Below are 21,263 nucleotides of genomic sequence, written 5' to 3'. Positions count from 1 at the left end.
CAGCGATGCAGATTAGTCAAAACAATAAGTTTAAAATAAAATTATTGTTTTTACTTTGTAATAATTTACAGTTTATTGATCCAGTTTAATAATCCAGAATAAACTACCTGTTTTTATCATTTGAAAGAGTTATTTAATCAATTATTAATGAAACTGGCGAATTGTTATTAGACTGGTATACGAATTAGGCGGGTGGGATGCAGTGTTGCCATTGTTAAATAAATACGTCTGACAGGCAAATCTAGCAGTTTAACTGATTCTGTGTCCTATAAAACGGCCAATAATTACGTCTGTTCTTATACCATAATTATCAGGAGGAACTGGGCTATTTTATGGTGTTTTTGGTTTATTTGCCGCTAAGTTTGACGAAAACAGTCAAATTGGCCCAATTTCAAAACGTCTGTTTGTCCCTAAAACGGCAAAAAAAAACGTCTGTTCGTACAACCTAAGAATCAGCGTAATTTCCCCAATCTAATGGTATAAGTTTTATCCTTGCCGCTTGGTTTGACAAAAACCGTCATTCACGCCGACTTTGACGACGCGTCACGGGTGAACGCGGCCGATGTCAGCCGACAGAGTTTGGTTTTATTATTGGTGAGAACCCCATCTATTGATAAGAATTGTCAAACCTTTTGCCCTTAGGTTTGACATCACTTGACAGCTGTCTCTTAGTCTATTTGTATTTGTGTGCGGCAATACAAATTCGTTAATTTATCGTGTATTTTGTGTCGTGCTTCACAACAATTATATTAAATGAGTTTTTAATAACGATCTGGGATAACCAGATAAGCTTGTTGGCATCTTTCTCTTTATCAAAGAAGAACTCAAAGTGTTAGGCGAATATACTAGAATTTTGTTTATATCTTTCCTTTTTGTTACGGCAGAATTAAGTTGGAGACAACCACAATTGTCTTGTGGGCGTTGTCGGGCGTCATGAATAACTCTAAATTAGTTTATAAACATAATTGTTAAACAAACTATAAATATAACGAAATATATGCGAAAAATAGTTTTAAATCTAATGGCGCATGGAGAATGTCTGAAATAATGATACTTTTCCAAATAGCTGGAACTATTGGTCCAAATTTAGTTCTATCAGTGGTCTTGTGTCTACAGGAATACTGAAGTAGAGCCGAATGCATTTGAATTAAATCATTCGGCATTTCAAAAAAAAAAAGAAATGTTTACTAAAATCTTCGATTACTTGACTTCTCTTTTACGCGGCAACGGTGCAGAAAGTGTCCCGAACGTTACTGAAAAATCATTCCCCGTCGCTCGAAAACCAACCGAGTCGAACCAGAAAAGGTGCATTAACCATAGATAAAAGGAGCCTTAAATGTAGTGGCTTTGACTGGGATTATCCAAAGACTGTCTGGCTAACAGTTCTATCAATCCCCATGACTGAGGAAACTAACATTCCCATGACTGAGATGGGCAGTGACGAACCAAAAAATTCACAGCTTGTCCCAGATCCGGAAGAAGTCTTAGACGACTGTGGTTCGGGAATAGAAAGATTCACTAGGATGATCAATTTTACATGGGGCGTGCTTGTCTTCTTTCTCCAGGTATAAATTTAAACACATAAAATGCTTTTACTGTTTGTGGTTTCTAATTTCTTGCATTACTTATAATACTATAGTTGTTGTCGGAAATTCCGACGGACGAAGCTCACAGCCATCGTCCGGGTGCCAACCCTTTGGCCGAAGAAGACTAGACTCAGACGAGTCACCCTCGGTGGAGTGCCGCGCTACCGAGGGTAAGGAAGTCCATTAGCGGAAGCAAGTGACTTAAGACGGCCTACGGCTCGCAAGAGCCGTAGTATGGAGGCTGGAGCTCGTGACTGTGACATTGGAACTAGCTGAGGTCTTTTCCATATATATGGAGACACAAGTTGAGGGTGAAAGGAACGACGTGAGGATTGAACTCATTGAGGCGGAGCCTGCAGAGTTCATTCCGCCAGAATATAGGTTAAGTTCCCGCAGGGTTATCGAGAAGTTTACTGATCGATAACCGGCAATCATCAGCAGCGGTGCCCTCTATTCCAGGATCGGACGACCGGACAAATTAGACAACGGTGTAGTTTTCTGTGTATATTAGGGGCCGTCGTGCCATGTTAGTACACTCACTTTTCTCACCGAACTGCCCGTGTCAAGTCAAGTCATTTCCTGTAACCCGTTCTATTTCAGAAAAGGTCAGAAGTCCGCCTGCCACCGCCTCCTCCAGCTTGCCAGCCGCCTCCTTCGACGTGCCAGCCCGCGACCGAGCCGCCATCCGGAGACTCCTTTCCACCGCTTAAGAGTAATACTCTGCGGCCGTTTACCCTGTTAAGCCCGATAAGGCATAACACGATTGACCGTGCTCTAGGCCGACAAAGGCGAACAGCCGTTGTTTGACTTACTAGCGCAAGCCCGATAACGGCGAACGCAGTAGTCGTTGAATAAAGTGCTACGGCACCAAACAAAAGTTTACCCGAAAGAAAGGCACACAATCTGGCAGGCTCACCCCCGTAAGACCCGACTGACGTTCTGCGCCAGCAGTAATTTGGCCTTGCGGGATAATCAATCCTGAAAGTTGTGGGCCTTACTTATTTCAACAATGAATGTGGATATAGACCCTACTGGCTTCTTAGTTGGCATCTACCTCGTTATGCTCGCAGCACTGGCGATATTCGAAAAGTAATTTTCGTATTTATTTTCGATTGCGTCTTCTTAATAAAATGGGTTTTTCCCCCCTTGATTTTTAGGGTCAGGAGTATTGATATTGCTCGCTGTTTGACTTTATTCGCGATCTTAGATGTCACCGTCTTTGGGCCGTTCAAAAAGTCACTTTCTGCCTTTCACCACTCTTGGTTAAAACGTCATCCTGGCCAACGAATCAGCATCAAGGAAGTTGCAGAATTGACTCGTCCCGCTTTCCAGCAAAAAATGTCTCCATCAAACATTATAGCCGGTTTCAAATCTACTGGAATTTATCCATTCAACCGATATGCAATTGATCAATCAAGATTTGCACCTTCATTGGTAACAGACTTGGCAGGTAATATTCATTTACAAACTATTTCAAATAGTGTCTTTTTTGTCAACAATTTTTACATTAGTTCCTTCTGCTGAACTACCCGACTCTGTTGCTACAGACAATTCATCAGTGACAAGTGATAACTCAAGCCTAGACCATATAACTCCAGAACAAATTCAACCATTTCCAATGGTAAAACAAACTGGGATGAGGAAAAAGAAAGCGTGTAATGTAGGTTCAACTAGAATTCTAACATCAACTCCAGAGAAACAAATTATAGAAGATCACCATAATTGCATTCAAGCTAAGAAAAAGGGACTTGCAATACCTACGACAAATAAACCAAGGAAAGTGAAAAGTAAGGGCAACCAAGATATATGCATGGATGATGAAAACAAAGAAAATGATTGTGTTAAAGTTACACGAAAGAAAAATTGTGAGAAGGGAGATAAATGTGATGATGACTTGTCGATTAAAAATTCTTCTGCCCTTTCTGTAGTAAACAGAACCAGATACGAACGTGCAGCCAAAACGAACTTGTTTTCATAACCGTCTAATTGTATTTATTCAGCTACAGTTGTTTTTTCATCTAAGTATGATCTCGAGAGAACTAATCAAGATTAGTCAACCAAGTAATACACTATGATCACCTGAAATCCTTCTTTCATGCCTTTTCTTTTTAAGTAGACATTCACCAAGAAATGAAAAGATTATTATACATAAATTTAAGACAAATAGTAACACAGTATTATTATTTATGAATGATAAATATTTGGAAAATTTTTCCACACTGAATGTCTGCTCTGCTTTCCACAAACAAAACGTCAACTTAGCTCCGCCCACAACTCCTCCCATTCAACACAGAAAACGCTGCCAATCAACCCCACAAGTGTCTGGACCAATTAACCCCAAAATTTCTTTGACAAAAAATTACAAATTTCTATAAGAATAGGACACTCAGTATAATTACAATTAGTATAGAAAAATGTAGAATAACATTTTCTACAAGTGTTACTATTTTTAATTTTTTCTCTTAATTACACAGAAAAACTATCTTAAAAATAATATAAAAAACTTTAACAATTTTAGATACCTGTTTTTAAATTTAGTTCTAACTTAACAATAACAGCGTTTTAACTTACGAAAATTCATCCCCTCAAGTTATTTGGAATTTGAAACAAGGCTGTACAAATAAAAATTTTTTTTTAACAACTGGTTTTTGCAAAACATGCAAAATCCATTCAACCCCAAAGTCAAAGCAGCCCCGGTCTCCCCTACTTATAATACTATAGTTGTGGGCCTTACTTATTTCAACAATGAATGTGGATATAGACCCTACTGGCTTCTTAGTTGGCATCTACCTCGTTATGCTCGCAGCACTGGCGATATTCGAAAAGTAATTTTCGTATTTATTTTTGATTGCGTATTTGTGTGCGGCAATACAAATTCGTTTATTTGACACTTGGTCGCAAAAAACCCGAGAGCCTACCGACCGTAGCTCTTACTCTTACGACTCTTCAGCGGCAACTGGCGCGAAAAATGAGTGAGGGCGCAATTTAAAGGGATACAATGGGGGGCGTGGCTTAATCGGAATAATTTCGGCGCTGAGTGCATGCCCGCGCATTCTAGCGGTCGAAATAACAATTACATACAGTTTATAAATGACATATTATAACATAATGAAGCAATGCCAGACTGAGAGGCAATTCACATTTACCCTTGGTCAATTCCTCAGCTTAATTCTCTGTTACATATGTAATACCATAGCCCACTGGATGTAATAGTTCAAGCCTGAAGTCTAGAACTGTAAAAGTGACTCACCCCTCCGGCGATGGGAGGAGCTTATTCTCGAATGGACACTAGCACCACCACCAAAGATTCTTGGAACTTCTTTGAACAGTCGTTAACAAAACAAAAAACAAACAAAACAGTTAGTTGTCGTTTTAGCGTTTTGATGTTAGAGTTCTTTTTTTTTTTTTGAAAGTGTTGAAATTGAAGACAAAAGTTACGGGTTTGGAATATTTTTCATTGCAAGTCTTCTCCTGTTTAATTGAATAACAAGGATATAAGTAAACAAAAATTATTAAGCATCAATTTTATCTTGTGTTAATTATTTATTATTATTATTTGTATTAATTGCTAAACGTCAAATTACGAAAAGGCCCTGTATTATCAAGAATAAAAAATTTTCAATCCAAAAAGACTAATTATGATTCTTATTAGTAGTAGAGTTATCTTATTAGTTATATCATATATTTCAGGTATAGCATTGTAAGGAATGCATCAGCTCACTCTTTCTTGGAAAAATATCCTCCCTCTCATTCCTGGAAACAAGTCATTTTCCTTTCCATCCTTTCATTACGCTCACCTTGCGTTGGTGATCGCGTTGACTTTGTTGGTCGTATAAAACCCCATCAGTTGTAATTCTTCGTGAGTCAACGCTGGGCTGTTCACCCAGTCTAGTGTTGATTCACCCCTTCGCGAGTCAAGTGTCAGGTCGTTTATTCGACCTGCTACTGGCTTGCTCGTTCCCCGTTTAAACTTGTCTTATTTGTGTCTTTTTTGTGCTTGACGCTGGCTATACGGCTACGGCCTGTATGTATGCCTCCAATCATTTGAGACATTCATCGACTTGTTTGAATCATGTTAACATTTTACGGGAATATACCATCGAACGAAGTCCGCAGCTTCCCTTAATCGAGTAAAAGCTATTTACTTAAAGATGAAGTAAGTAGGGGTTTTACATATTGGTGGCAGCGATGGGATCATCATCACCATCCATGCCAACCACGAAGTTCTATCGACCGGAATTCATTGCTGGGCCTTCATTTACCTTACGTTCAAGAGATCGAGCCACTGAAAGAACAACCAAGAGCTGACATTCTACTCGCTATCACTTTTTATTTTTATTTACAGTTACGTTCGCTGGAACGCTCCGTTTATCGATGTTTCCCATCAGCTTTCATTTCTCACTGTTCCAATTTCAGTCATTGTCTTGTTTTGCTAGATTGCGGGACGCAATCTCCCATTTCCCCAAGGTATGTAAGGAATGCATCAGCTCACTCTTTCTTGGAAAAATATCCTCCCTCTCATTCCTGGAAACAAGTCATTTTCCTTTCCATCCTTTCATTACGCTCACCTTGCGTTGGTGATCGCGTTGACTTTGTTGGTCGTATAAAACCCCATCAGTTGTAATTCTTCGTTAGTCAATGCTGGGCTGTTCACCCAGTCTAGTGTTGATTCACCCCTTCGCGAGTCTAGTGTCAGGTCGTTTATTCGACCTGCTACTGGCTTGCTCGTTCCCCGTTTAAACTTGTCTTATTTGTGTCTTTGTTGTGCTTGACGCTGGCTATACGGCTACGGCCTGTATGTATGCCTCCAATCGTTTGAGACATTCATCGACTTGTTTGAATCATGTTAACATTTTACGGGAATATACCATCGAACGAAGTCCGCAGCTTCCCTTAATCGAGTAAAAGCTATTTACTTAAAGATGAAGTAAGTAGGGGTTTTACAGCATAGCTGAGTGGTTAACGCGAATAACAAGTGCATGAAATGAGAATTGGTATTAGGTTCAGACCCTATCTGATTCTTGCCTTTTTTTTCAGTGTTAGCACCATTTTATACAATATTTACATTAAATAAACGAAAATTTCAAAAAATAATTACATTGCATTTGTATTCATACAACAAAGAAAACATTTGAAAATAAACGTAAAACACAATTGTAATATATTTAGCGAAGTATTTGTAAAAACGGCATGTTTATATTTTGAAAAATGTTGTTCTTCGACACCAGTAGAACGCGCTAAAGTCCATTCCAAGTTGGAAAAAAGGAGGTAGGGAGTGCGTCAAAACGATTGAACGGGCAAGATAGGGAAGCTCCAGGCTTTAACTATTACATCCAGTGGGCTATGTTACTAGTGGCTGGCTGGCATGGTAGTAGGGCTCGGCCCCGGTTCTCAAAAACCCGGGTTACCCGCGGATCGTCGCCAAGAATAGTTGCCGATGGGTGATCCGGGTAGCCTATTTGCCAAAATGGGTAGGCTGGGCGGATTTGATGGGCAAACCGGGTATACCCACCGCCATCTTGGAAAATGGTGGCTTGCAAAGCGCCAAGTTAAATTAAAAGGGACATTAGCAAAAAAAAAATTTTTGTGACGGAAATTCAAAGCGCGTGACTTGGTTTCAGGGAAATACCAGGGTAATCAGGTAGGAAATCGGGGCTAACCGGGTTTTGAAACCGGGTAATGGAAACGGTTTTCGAAATTGTGTTACCCACATGAAAACCGGGTAGGTAGTGGCACAAAGTCTCAAGAACCGTTACCCACCGGATCCAATTTTTTTGCCGAGAAGACCTACCCATTGGACACATTCTTATGTTTTGTTCACATTCTAATCGGGAACACCGCTAACCATCACTGATATAAATGAATCGGGGAAGTTCAGTGCGGGGATTTTTGTTTTCAGTGCGAATGGTCAGTGTTCTGTCAAATAAAACCTTCGAATAAAATTACGAATAGAATAACGCAAAAATTCGAATATTTATTCGTTATTCGTCGAATAATAATTTTCCTTATTCGTATTCGTTATTCTTATTCGATGTAACTCCAAACTGTATAATTTCGAATACAATTTCGAATATGGAACGCCGTTTCTGCCACTTTTTTTTTATAACGTTGCCCAATTTTTTTTATAATGAAACACTTTTTTTTATAATGTTGCCAAAATTTTTTTATAATGAGACACTTTTTTTTTATAATGAAAAATTTTTTTTTGTTTGTTTTATGGGGGTACTGAAGAGTCCCTCTGGTGGCCATATTTTGTCTTAATTGAACGAACCACCCCCTCTATGACTCTGCTATTATAATCGACCACTGTAGTGTTGGTGTGGAAGGGAGTTATAAGGTTTTTGTTTGTTTTTGACCGCTGTAGTGTTGGTGTGGAAGGGAGTCATAAGGTTTTTGTTTGTTTTTTTCGTGTTAGCCTCAGGTTGTTGTGAAGGTGAGTGGGCTAGAATATTCTTGCTAGTTGTTTAAATTATGTCAGCTAATCTTGTTTCTTTAAGGTATCGAACAAGTAACCTTTGGATCTCATGCTGTTTGGTCACTTACCTTGTAGCTGCCAAACCGAGTCTCATTGTTATTAGAAATGGAAGATTCTCGTAGAAAAGTAAGTGTTAATTTGTTTGTTTTGGAGTTGACATTTACATTTGACTCCATACTTTAAGGTCATGGGTTCCGTGTGGAAGAAATTGCAGCTATGTACAATACTCCAGTTAGAACTTTCTACCGTCGAATGAAAGACATGGATATTTCCGTTAGAGGAAAGTATAGCAACATCACATTGGATTCCCTTGAGCAGAAAATTACAGACATCTCTGCTGAGAATAATCGTGTTGGGGAGAAAATCATTAGGGCTAGACTACAAGGACAAGGTGACATTGTTCAACGCTCAAGAAACAGACAGGCAATTCAAAACACTGTTGGCCCTCGTCCAAGGCCACCAAGATTGACCAGGAGAGAATATAGCTCTCGTGCTGCATTATCTGTCTGGCATGGTGATGGGCCACATACATTCATTGAGTAAGATTTGATTTAACTATGGTGTACTACTCAAAACTGTTGTATTTACTTGTAATACAAAATCATAGCTATGGTATCATTATCTTTGGGTGGGTGGATGGACATTCCCACGCAGTAATGAATATGGAAGCAAAAACTAACAATAGAGCAAGCACAGCGCTCGAGGTGTTCTTGACTGCAGTCAGTTACTATGGCTGTCCTTCTAGAGTCAGGTAACATTATTTAGTTTAAGGCTTTATATTTAAGAAAAATTATTACATTTTATTAACCATAACAATTAGAACTGACCACGGAGGAGAGAATATAGAAGTGGGGCGATTCATGATCGAAGTTAGAGGACCAAATAGAGGGAGTTTTTTGACGGGGAAATCTACCAGAAACACTCGTATCGAAAGGATGTGGGTTGATGTGAAAAAGGATGCCACTCATCCTGTTAAGTTACTCTTTCAGTAATATGACGTCATAATTTACATTTCTACAGCTATATAATATTTGATCACTGATCCAGGGAACTTCAGAGCTCTGGTTTGTTGGACGTAGGCGATGAAACAGACATTTATTGTCTCCAAGTCGTCTTTATTCCTCTGCTGCAGGTCATTTTAAATGAGATGATGGTGGCTTGGAATTGCCATTCAATGCGAACAGCAAAAGGGACTTCCCCCAATAAGCAATTTCTCCAAAGTCTCTTTAAATTACAGCAGCAAGGAAGAGAATTTACGGAACTCAAACAGGTATTTTTTATATTAGATTTCAAGCTTTGCACATAGGTGCAATTAACTTTTACTTCGTTCAGGACATTGAAATGCCCATTGGTTTTGTCGTGGAAGACGTTCTAAGGGAAAACCAAGTTCATGTTCCAGAGATTGACATTCCGGAATTGAGTGATGCACAGAGGGAAAGGATTTATAGGCGTTACAGTGTGCCTAGTGACAGCACATCAAATCGTCTTGAAATAGCAAGGACAAATTACTTGCGTGCTCGCCGATTCATTCGTTTTTGTTTGGCTGCTGAGGGAAATTGAAGGGTTCAAAATAACTGTACAACTCTTGTTCCGAAATAACAGATTGTCTATCCAGGCAATAAACCCTCAAATAATAGGACCGCTTTGTATTATCCTTAATGAAGCACAGTACACCACAATGCCGTAAGTTCCATTGAACTCTGCTGGGTGGATCGGGAAAACATACCTGGACCACAGCTGATGCCATACACTTTAACCAAAAGATTTTAAGAACCTAATCTTTTTAGAGAAGACGAGATGAGCTTTCGTTTTAAGCGTTACCAAACAATGGCACTTTTGGGGGACCGGAGATAAGATCGATGGTCCTCACGTACAACGACGTTTCCCATTTTAAGTAAAAGAAGAAAGCGACTGTCACTGCTAAGCCAAAAATAACTAGAAACATGTCGTAACTTTGTTTTTGCTTCAGCGAATTGTTTTCAACTAAAGTATTCACGAAGATGGAATAGCACAAGAACCGCCTGCGCTGGAGCATCGATGGGGTCGAACTCGATGCAACTGAAAGGCTGTTTAATTCTAGCTGTAGCCAGCCATAACGTGATGATCGCCTTTTTTCCAGAATAGGGAGCTGAAATTGCAGCTGCGTTCGTATTGCTTTTGGCTGGAACTTGCAGCAAGTCTGTTAGGATGCGCAGCGTGTATAAGAAACATTACAGGCGGGGAATACCCTGTCACTCGTAAGGTTTAAGCCAAGAACCTGAAAACTCTAGTGAAAAGAATGCACGCAGATCCTCAGGCGTCTAACGTGCAGAAAAAGAAGTGGGCGAAAGACATGTTATACGTCATAGTACGAGAATTCGTGTTGTGTTTTGTTGCCCGCACAATATCAATCGAAGCGAAACGAATCTCAATGGTTTTTATCCTACTTGACTCAGTTTCTCACTTGTGTGCAAAGCGCTAGTTTCGTCATCTTTTTTTTTTCATGAAGACGCAAAGCTTTTAATTCAAAATTCCCCTAACTGATAAATCTCGTAAGAGCAGTGGATTTGAAATTGTTGTTGTGTGAGATCAACGAAGAAAATGTCGTAAAGATAATACAGGGCATGTATTGTTGATATCACATTCCGTTTATTTTGTTGCTTGCCAAACGTTCATGTAAACAAAATGACACAAGTAGCTGGAAGATGACGTATCACGTATATGTCAACGCTTATCTTTCTTGATAATGACTCGATTGCATTTCAATATAAAATTGAGCCAGATATTACAACAAGGGCGTAAACAGCCATTTGTGGCCGACTTGGAAGCTAGCAACACATTAATAGTTCATGTAATTACTACATAAATTGAAGAAGAAAGCACGAAATTCAACAAGTTCATTTCAGGATGGCAATGCGATTCAGATCTCAAAGGAATTATCCTTCCCGTCTTCTTTCCAACGACGAAGCAGCCCGGCTGGATCAGCTTATTGGTACACACTGTCAGGTAAGGCTTTGAAATTTTCTTTTTAAAATAAATTAAACATGAATGAACAAACACACACGTTATATCACGTTATATCACGTTATATCAGGTTACATCACACATCTGGATTTGTAAGATTAAAAACTCAAACATGGACTTGTGATAGTCTGAATTTTCTTTCGATTTGGCGAACGGAAACAAAACAATATTTACGGGTGCATTGGAAAACCCTTAGAAAGGAGTTTTTGATTTACATTCATAATTGTGCCCTTTGGGATATTAGAACAAACTACTCCTCTTCTTCGTAGAAGTAGAAATCACTGCCATTTGCACCCGTACCGCAACTTGCTTTATGCAAGGCCATAACCATTGGGTCAACCAATTCTTCGCAAACATTACATTTAACGGTCGGCGGCTTTGGGGGAACGTAATCGAAGTTGGCGTTAAATGGTACCAAAAATATTTTCTTTCCAACCGCCTACAAATAATTCCAAATTAGGGAATTTCGCCGGTACATGATAAAATCCATATTTGTAAAATATATCTACCTTGAATTCTTCAGAATTTGGTCCAGAAAGGGGATAAAAAATAAACAGTTTTTGCTTGAGGCCGCCACCACTGCCTGGTTTAGGACTGCATACTGATAAATACGCATTTTCGATACTAAAATACGTTAAAAGAGGCTTGAACAGTCTAAAGGATACGAGAAAAAAAATTATTTCCTATTGAAGTATTGATAAAAACCAAAAATAGCTACCTTTGCTACAAATTTGTATATACATTCACCGTTACCATCAGGAATGCTGATATCCTTCTTCTGACCCAGTCCTATAAGTGCCAAAGCTCCAAGTTCTTGAGGCTCCGGTGTCTTCAACAGATCAGGGACACCACAAAGTGTGATGGTATACAATTTTCCATTAGACAACAATGCTAAAAATTGGAAGTTGACACATTGTTTAGTTTTAGTTATAAGGATAACCAAACATATTAAACAACAAAACTGATAATTACCTTTGTTTTTCTTCATTCTAAATTGTAGTTCTGCCTTTGGAGAATGGAAAGGCGTAGAAAATTTGGATGGTACAAATTTCAAAGGTAGGTTAAATTTTGCTTTTTTTGGTTGTAGTTCTTCTGACTCACTTTCTTCACTGCTGCTGGGCACGTCAACATGATTTCTTCTATAACCACTTTTTGATGGCCTAGCTTGTTGTTCAGCAGACGTTGCAGGTTTAGCTTTTTCAATTACACAATCCTGCATTGATTGATTTTGCTGATCAATGAGATTGTTTCTTTGTTGCAAATACTCGTCCCGTTCTTGACGAACAACACGTAGTTGCTCTTGCATGACAACCATGTCCGAATGGATTTCTTGATACCCAATGGACAGTTCAAGAAAGCTGTTGTTACTTTCCAATGACAAATCATCAGCTGAAGACAAAATCTGGCCACCAGAGGGACTCTTCAGTGGTACCCCCATAAAACGAAAAAAAAAAATTTTTCATTATAAAAAAAAAGTGTCTCATTATAAAAAAACTTTGGCAACGTTATAAAAAAAAGTGTTTCATTATAAAAAAAAAATTGTTCCATTATAAAAAAATTTTGGCAACGTTATAAAAAAAAGTGTTTCATTATAAAAAAAAATGTTTCATTATAAAAAAAATTGGGCAACGTTATAAAAAAAAAGTGGCAGAAACGGCGTTCCATATTCGAAATTGTATTCGAAATTATACAGTTTGGAGTTACATCGAATAAGAATAACGAATACGAATAAGGAAAATTATTATTCGACGAATAACGAATAAATATTCGAATTTTTGCGTTATTCTATTCGAAATTTTATTCGAAGGTTTTATTTGACAGAACACTGACCATTCGCACTGAAAACAAAAATCCCCGCACTGAACTTCCCCGATTCATTTATATCAGTGATGGTTAGCGGTGTTCCCGATTAGAATGTGAACAAAACATAAGAATGTGTCCAATGGGTAGGTCTTCTCGGCAAAAAAATTGGATCCGGTGGGTAACGGTTCTTGAGACTTTGTGCCACTACCTACCCGGTTTTCATGTGGGTAACACAATTTCGAAAACCGTTTCCATTACCCGGTTTCAAAACCCGGTTAGCCCCGATTTCCTACCTGATTACCCTGGTATTTCCCTGAAACCAAGTCACGCGCTTTGAATTTCCGTCACAAAAATTTTTTTTTTGCTAATGTCCCTTTTAATTTAACTTGGCGCTTTGCAAGCCACCATTTTCCAAGATGGCGGTGGGTATACCCGGTTTGCCCATCAAATCCGCCCAGCCTACCCATTTTGGCAAATAGGCTACCCGGATCACCCATCGGCAACTATTCTTGGCGACGATCCGCGGGTAACCCGGGTTTTTGAGAACCGGGGCCGAGCCCTACTACCATGCCAGCAAGCCACTAGTAACATTGCCCACTGGATGTAATAGTTAAAGCCTGGAGCTTCCCTATCTTGCCCGTTCAATCGTTTTGACGCACTCCCTACCTCCTTTTTTCCAACTTGGAATGGACTTTAACGGGTTCTACTGGTGTCAAAGAACAACATTTTTCAAAATATTAACATGCCGTTTTTACAAATACTTCGCTAAATATATAACAATTGTGTTTTACGTTTATTTTCAAATTTTTTCTTTGTTGTATGAATACAAATGCAATGTAATTATTTTTTGAAATTTTCGTTTATTTAATGTAAATATTGTATAAAATGGTGCTAACACTGAAAAAAAAGGCAAGAATCAGATAGGGTATGAACCTAATACCAATTCTCATTTAATGCACTTGTTAGACGCGTTAACCAGTCAGCTATGCTATACCTGAAATATATGATATAACTAATAAGATAACTCTACTACTAATAAGAATCATAATTAGTCTTTTTGAATTGAAAATTTTTTATTCTTGATAATACAGGGCCTTTTCGTAATTTGACGTTTAGCAATTAATACAAATAATAATAATAAATAATTAACACAAGATAAAATTGATGATTAATAGTTTTTGTTTACTTATATCCTTGTTATTCAATTAAACAGGAGAAGACTTGCAATGAAAAATATTCCAAACCCGTAACTTTTGTCTTCAATTTCAACACTTTCAAAAAAAAAAAAAAGAACTCTAACATCAAAACGCTAAAACGACAACTAACTGTTTTGTTTGTTTTTTGTTTTGTTAACGATTGTTCAATGAAGTTCCAAGAATCTTTGGTGGTGGTGCTAGTGTCCATTCGAGAATAAGCTCCTCCCATCACCGGAGGGGTGAGTCACTTTTACAGTTCTAGACTTCAGGCTTGAACTATTACATCCAGTGGGCTATGGTATTACATATGTAACAGAGAGTTAAAAAAAAATTTTTATTTGTACAGCCTTGTTTCAAATTCCAAATAACTTGAGGGGATGAATTTTCATAAGTTAAAACGCTTTTATTGTTAAGTTAGAACTAAATTTAAAAACAGGTATCTAAAATTGTTAAATTTTTTTATATTATTTTTAAGATAGTTTTTCTGTGTAATTAAGAGCAAAAATTAAAAATAGTAACACTTGTAGAAAATGTTATTCTACATTTTTCTATACTAATTGTAATTATACTGAGTGTCCTATTCTTATAGAAATTTGTAATTTTTTGTCAAAGAAATTTTGGGGTTAATTGGACCAGACACTTGTGGGGTTGATTGGCAGCGTTTTCTGTGTTGAATGGGGGAGTTGTGGGCGGAGCTAAGTTGACGTTTTGTTTGTGGAAAGCAGAGCAGACATTCAGTGTGGCAAAATTTTCCAAATATTTATCATTCATAAATAATAATACTGTGTTACTATTTGTCTTAAATTTATGTATAATAATCTTTTCATTTCTTGGTGAATGTCTACTTAAAAAGAAAAGGCATGAAAGAAGGATTTCAGGTGAACATAGTGTATTACTTGGTTGACTAATCTTGATTAGTTCTCTCGAGATCATACTTAGATGAAAAAACAACTGTAGCTGAATAAATACAATAAGACGGTTATGAAAACAAGTTCCTTTTGGCTGCACGTTCGTATCTGGTTCTGTTTACTACAGAAAGGGCAGAAGAATTTTTAATCGATAAGTCATCATCACATTTATCTCCCTTCTCACAATTTTTCTTTCGTGTAACTTTAACACAATCATTTTCTTTGTTTTCATCATCTATGCATATATCTTGGTTGCCCTTACTTTTCACTTTCCTTGGTTTATTTGTCGTAGGTATTGCAAGTCCCTTTTTCTTAGCTTGAATGCGATTATGGTGATCTTCTATAATTTGTTTCTCTGGAGTTGATGTTAGAATTCTAGTTGAACCTAAATTACACGCTTTCTTTTTCCTCATCCCAGTTTGTTTTACCATTGGAAATGGTTGAATTTGTTCTGGAGTTATATGGTCTAGGCTTGAGTTATCACTTGTCACTGATGAATTGTCTGTAGCAACAGAGTCGGGTAGTTCAGCAGAAGGAACTAATGTAAAAATTGTTGACAAGAAAGACACTATTTGAAATAGTTTGTAAATGAATATTACCTGCCAAGTCTGTTACCAATGAAGGTGCAAATCTTGATTGATCAATTGCATATCGGTTGAATGGATAAATTCCAGTAGATTTGAAACCGGCTATAATGTTTGATGGAGACATTTTTTGCTGGAAAGCGGGACGAGTCAATTCTGCAACTTCCTTGATGCTGATTCGTTGGCCAGGATGACGTTTTAACCAAGAGTGGTGAAAGGCAGAAAGTGACTTTTTGAACGGCCCAAAGACGGTGACATCTAAAATCGCGAATAAAGTCAAACAGCGAGCAATATCAATACTCCTGACCCTAAAAATCAAGGGGGAAAAAACCCATTTTATTAACAAGACGCAATCGAAAATAAATACGAAAATTACTTTTCGAATATCGCCAGTGCTGCGAGCATAACGAGGTAGATGCCAACTAAGAAGCCAGTAGGGTCTATATCCACATTCATTGTTGAAATAAGTAAGGCCCACAACTATAGGATTGATTATCCCGCAAGGCCAGATTACTGCTGGCGTAGAAGGTCAGTCGGGTCTTACGGGGATGAGCCTGCCAGACTGTGTGCCTTTCTTTCGGGTAAACTTTTGTTTGGTGCCGTAGCACTTTATTCAACGACTACTGCGTTCGCCGGTATCGGGCTTGCGCTAGTAAGTCAAACGACGGCTGTTCGCCTTTGTCGGGCTAGAGCACGGTCAATCCTGTTATACCTTATCGGGCTTAACAGGGTAAACGGCCGCAGAGTATTACTCTTAAGCGGTGGAAAGGAGTCTCCGGATGGCGGCTCGGTCGCGGGCTGGTACGTCGAAGGAGGCGGCTGGCAAGCTGGAGGAGGCGGCGGCAGGCGGACTTCTGACCTTTTCTGAAATAGAACGGGTTACAGGAAATGACTTGACTTGACACGGGCAGTTCGGTGAGAAAAGTGAGTGTATTAACATGGCACGACGGCCCCTTATATACACAGAAAACTACACCGTTGTCTAATTTGTCCGGTCGTCCGATCCTGGAATAGAGGGCACCGCTGCTGATGATTGCCGGTTATCGATCAGTTAACTTCTCGATAACCCTGCGGGAACATAACCTATATTCTGGCGGAATGAACTCTGCAGGCTCCGCCTCAATGAGTTCAATCCTCACGTCGTTCCTTTCACCCTCAACAGGTGTCTCCATATATATGGAAAAGACCTCAGCTAGTTCCAATGTCACAGTCACGAGCTCCAGCCTCCATACTACGGCTCTTGCGAGCCGTAGGCCGTCTTAAGTCACTTGCTTCCGCTAATGGACTTCCTTACCCTCGGTAGCGCGGCACTCCACCGAGGGTGACTCGTCTGAGTCTAGCCTTCTTCGGCCAAAGGGTTGGCACCCGGACGATGGCTGTGAGCTTCGTCCGTCGGAATTTCCGACAACAATTATAGTATTATAAGTAATGCAAGAAATTAGAAACCAAAAACAGTAAAACATTTTATGTGTTTAATTTTATACCTGGAGAAAGAAGACAAGCACGCCCAATGTAAAATTGATCATCCTAGTGAATCTTTCTATTCCCGAACCACAGTCGTCTAAGACTTCTTCCGGATCTGGGACAAGCTGTGAATTTTTTGGTTCGTCACTGCCCATCTCAGTCATGGGAATGTTAGTTTCCTCAGTCATGGGGATTGATAGAACTGTTAGCCAGACAGTCTTTGGATAATCCCAGTCAAAGCCACTACATTTAAGGCCCCTTTTATCTATGGTTAATGCGCCTTTCTGGTTCGACTCGGTTGGTTTTCGAGCGACGGGGAATGATTTTTCAGTAACGTTCGGGACACTTTCTGCACCGTTGCCGCGAAAAAGAGAAGTCAAGTAATCGAAGATTTTAGTAAACATTTCTCTTTTTTTTGAAATGCCGAATGATTTGATTCAAATGCATTCGGCTCTACTTCAGTATTCCTGTAGACACAAGACCACTGATAGAACTAAATTTGGACCAATAGTTCCAGCTATTTGGAAAAGTATCATTATTTCAGACATTCTCCATGCGCCATTAGATTGGCGCAAAATTTTTTAATTTTGCAAAAAAATGATTTCTTTATTCAGGCATCAATAATAAACATAATAACACTTAACGTATCGACATAAATGCGCATAAATAAGTATAACTGAGTTTGTTAAGTGTTAAGAGAAAATTTGCCAATCTTTACGCAAAACATGAGCACATGAACAATGACTAGTCAAGAGTTAAGACTAAACAAAATTCAAGACAAGTTATCAGTTTCAGTATCAATCAGCACTGAAAAATTCATAGTTCTTCATATGCATCAGTAGACTGAAATTTTCATCCTAGTTCATAACTTCACCTTCATGGCTTTCGTCACCGTCAACCGTCTCATTCTCATTAGTTAGAAAATTACCCCGGGTCCACGATCGCAGGCAAATGCAAGCTTCCATCGTAAGGGGACTCATTCTGTATCTTCAGTGGAGTAGTGGACTCATCTGAATTAAAAAGCCTCAGTCAGTGCCATATGCTTTTCTTGAGAAAGAAATAAACCATAGAGGCATGAGTTGTGGTCTGCTAGCCAAATGGCTATTTAGAGACTAGTTGCTGCTGCTCTAAGAGCGTAAATGTTTTGTTTTTAAAATTTTTTTAATCAATTTGACGTGAATTGACAGAAATATTCACGAATATTCACAAAGAATATTCATGAATCGAAAAATGAATATTCAGGTAAATTTTCATGAATATTTACCCAAAAATATCACAATTCAAATGAATATGAATTTTGATTTTTCCAATTCGAGTTGAACTGAATATTCGAAAAATCTAAAAAAACGCAATTCAAGTTGAATCGATTCGAATCAAATGCAATTCGGGTGGGATCGCTAATAAGAACAGACGTAATTATTGGCCGTTTTATAGGAAACAGAATCAGTTAAACTGATAGATTTGTCCTGTCAGACGTATTTATTTAACAATGGCAACACAGCATCCCACCCGCCTTATTCGAAAATATATATTTTTTTACAATTTTTTACAACTGCAACTCATATGTCTTTTTACGATATAATTATCTTTTCACGCCATAATTTTTTTTTACTTATATATATTTGTAAAGTTTGGCAGCGTTCCTTGAGCTGTCTGCTATTCCGTTAATTAGTGTGTTACTCTGCGTAAACAATACTAAGAATGTAATATTTACACTGTGTTTACAAGTGTATTTCGTTTTAAAATGACTCCCTAAAATAAAGAAAAGATATGTGTGATTCACATAGTTGATACTGCGAGTACGGAGAAGATAAAAATGTTTGATGACGACGAAAAACTTTTGAAATGTAAAAATGCTCTACTTGTTTACAAGTTTCGAACAAATTCAAAATTCAGTGGATTAAACCTACCTGAAACTCCTGATGACACCCAGGGCTATCACTCTTCCTGTTATAGTAAATTCACTGCTGTTTCCAGCAGTCAGATAAAATTAGCCAAAGAAAAACAGTGCAATAAAAACAGTGAAAGTGCAAGTGCAGTTCAAGATTCTTCAAGCGTTCCAGGTAATTTTCATAAACATTTATTTAAAGCTTATTCCATTAAGAATTATCCTACGTTTTGTAGATGCAGAAACAGCTTGTGCAACACAAAGCAATTCTAACACTCCTGCACGTAATTTAAGATCTGGGAAACAGCCTAATGTCAGCAATACAAGAACTGGCGTTTTTTTAAATCGCCGTCTTTTTTGTGATAAAGTACGAAAGGAACATAATCGGAAAAATGAATGTCTTACAAGTTGCTCGACAGAAAATATTCAAGTAACAGAATTCATAAATTGCCTTTATATTATTAATAAAAATAATAATAATTAATAATTTTTTATGTTTTCAGATCGGTATAATGAATGACGCCATAATCCTCGACGATGAAGCCATAGTAAGAAAGATAGGGAATCTCGAATCGAACTTGCAATTCGTTTCTAAAGAAATAAAATATCATAATTCGTGCCGGAAAAAGTTTGCTTCTGCAGCCAAAAGTGCAGTAAAGAAACGAGAAGAGGAACATCAATCCAAGTGGGTTTTAAACAAGAGCATTAGGGAAAACGCTATGCAAAAAATTATAGCTTTTTTGGAAGAAAAAATCATGAAGGAAGAAGAGGTTCATCGTGTGAAAGATATCACAAAACACTATCGATTGCTGCTATCCGAACTTGGTTTGGATTATAATAGTATTTGTAGAGTGCGTAAGTGTGAGGTATTAGAGAAATTGATCAGCTACAGTACCCACCACAAGTGTTAGAAAATGCGCGGATACCCGTAAGCCTCCGTGTAAATACCTCGCTGATTTGCGAGGTAAATACTGAGGATAGATTTTTAAATTTTTTTTTACAAATACATTTGTTGAAGATGTATTCGTGAAAAAAAAATCAGAACTGTACAAGCCTCCGCTGAGGCTGTACACCACTTTCCAGAAGTATTAGAAATTTTTTTTTTTGTGTATAGACGCATCTCCAACTCGAGTGGATGTTGTTAAAGAGACAATGGAAAGATCTCTTCGAATCTTAAAGGAGTGTAACCAGATATACATCTCCGTTTCTTACGACCTCGCAATAGCAAAACAAGCACTGTGTATCCAGTCAATGGAGAAACCAAGATTTAATAACCTCTTCATCCAGCTCGGATCTTTCCACATCTTTCTCTCGTTTTTCAAAGCAGTAGGGAAATTCATCGCCGAGTCTGGGGCTCCATATGCACTAACAGAAAGCGGAGTACTGGCTGTGGGATCGCTCAACGGTTTCCTCCTTGGGACAAATTATAGTCGGTGTAACCGCATCCACCCACTCCTCGCGGTTTCACTAGAAATTCTTCACTTCCGTGCATTTCTAAAAAAGGAAGACAATCCAGCGTTGTTAGAGAGTCTCCCACGTTTGTTGCTGTTTCTCAAAATCGGAGATAAAGATCCCTGTGGAGACGATGTATTCCATGGGTCAATTCCAATTGAGCTACTAGAAATCCACGAAAAGTATATTTAATCTTAATATTGCAACTTCTTGTTCCTCCAATGTGTTATCTTTTTTGCAGATACAAATCCTACAAGGAAATTACCTTAAATGGTGGGCACGGTGCAACTGCAAAATATTATTTGATCTACATAGAGCTCATAGGATTATATATATCATCGTTTTTCTCGATCGATAAGGACGGGAGACTACCGTCTTTATATTCACCTTCAAACTGAAATTTCGAAGCTTTTTTTTGCGTTTAACCATCAAAATTACGCTAGATGGGGCGTCAGGTATATTGCACAATGAATTAGCTAGTTTCTTATTAATCCTTCTTTCTCTTTTTTACCAGGTTTCATGATAATATGTTACGAATGGAAGACACTCATCCTGGAATCACAGAACAATTTGAAAAGGGGATGATTTCGATTAGAAGAACCAACAAGTCCTTTTCACGGACACCAATTGATCTTGTAGTAGAGCAAACCATAAATGCTGAAGCGGCAAATCATTCACGCGGTAACATGTGTGCTTTCTGTTTCTCAAAACGCCATTACTAAAAGTTATTGTTTTTTTTAAAATAGGGATTATTAACTTTACCAATTCGAGCTCCGCAATACAGCGTTGGTGCGTTACTCACTTTATCCGCACGCAAGTTGCGTCAAATATGCTGAATGATTTGGGATTGCACAGGAAGGAAGACATAGCCAGAGAAGCACACCCTAGCCGTATCCGAAAAGAT

General features: G+C 38.3%; 3 protein-coding genes and 1 long non-coding RNA gene across 4 annotated transcripts; 3 read left to right on the top strand and 1 right to left on the bottom strand.

Moving 5' to 3' along the window:
* Window positions 1-1,337: 1,337 nt before the first annotated feature.
* On the top strand, window positions 1,338-3,564 carry LOC123470442. The gene is made up of 4 exons (XM_045170703.1): window positions 1,338-1,565; window positions 2,572-2,675; window positions 2,744-3,036; window positions 3,098-3,564. The coding sequence occupies exons 1-4, from the start codon at window positions 1,398-1,400 to the stop codon at window positions 3,562-3,564; spliced, it is 1,032 nt and encodes a 343-aa protein (XP_045026638.1). The 5' UTR covers window positions 1,338-1,397.
* A 4,345-nt stretch (window positions 3,565-7,909) lies between these two features.
* Window positions 7,910-8,589, top strand: LOC123470423. Its single transcript, XR_006644089.1, has 3 exons — window positions 7,910-8,019; window positions 8,084-8,187; window positions 8,246-8,589. It is a non-coding gene; the product is annotated as an uncharacterized LOC123470423 (long non-coding RNA).
* Window positions 8,590-8,885: 296 nt separating this feature from the next.
* Window positions 8,886-9,625, top strand: LOC123470416. The gene is made up of 3 exons (XM_045170679.1): window positions 8,886-9,049; window positions 9,109-9,331; window positions 9,394-9,625. Exons 1-3 carry the CDS (start codon window positions 8,922-8,924, stop codon window positions 9,619-9,621), a joined length of 579 nt encoding a protein of 192 aa, XP_045026614.1. The 5' UTR covers window positions 8,886-8,921; the 3' UTR covers window positions 9,622-9,625.
* A 1,095-nt stretch (window positions 9,626-10,720) lies between these two features.
* Window positions 10,721-12,379, bottom strand: LOC123470368. The gene is made up of 3 exons (XM_045170580.1): window positions 12,037-12,379; window positions 11,574-11,955; window positions 10,721-11,503 (listed from the first exon to the last, which is right to left on the bottom strand). Exons 1-2 carry the CDS (start codon window positions 12,377-12,379, stop codon window positions 11,741-11,743), a joined length of 558 nt encoding a protein of 185 aa, XP_045026515.1. The 3' UTR covers window positions 10,721-11,503; window positions 11,574-11,740.
* Between the last annotated feature and the right edge of the window lie 8,884 nt (window positions 12,380-21,263).

This window comes from Daphnia magna, linkage group LG3 (genome assembly GCF_020631705.1).
Source record: "Daphnia magna isolate NIES linkage group LG3, ASM2063170v1.1, whole genome shotgun sequence".
In the NCBI taxonomy this organism is placed as follows: Eukaryota; Metazoa; Arthropoda; class Branchiopoda; order Diplostraca; family Daphniidae; genus Daphnia; species Daphnia magna.
Note: the sequence above shows the minus strand (reverse complement) of the source record. Positions and strands in the feature narration are given on the sequence as shown.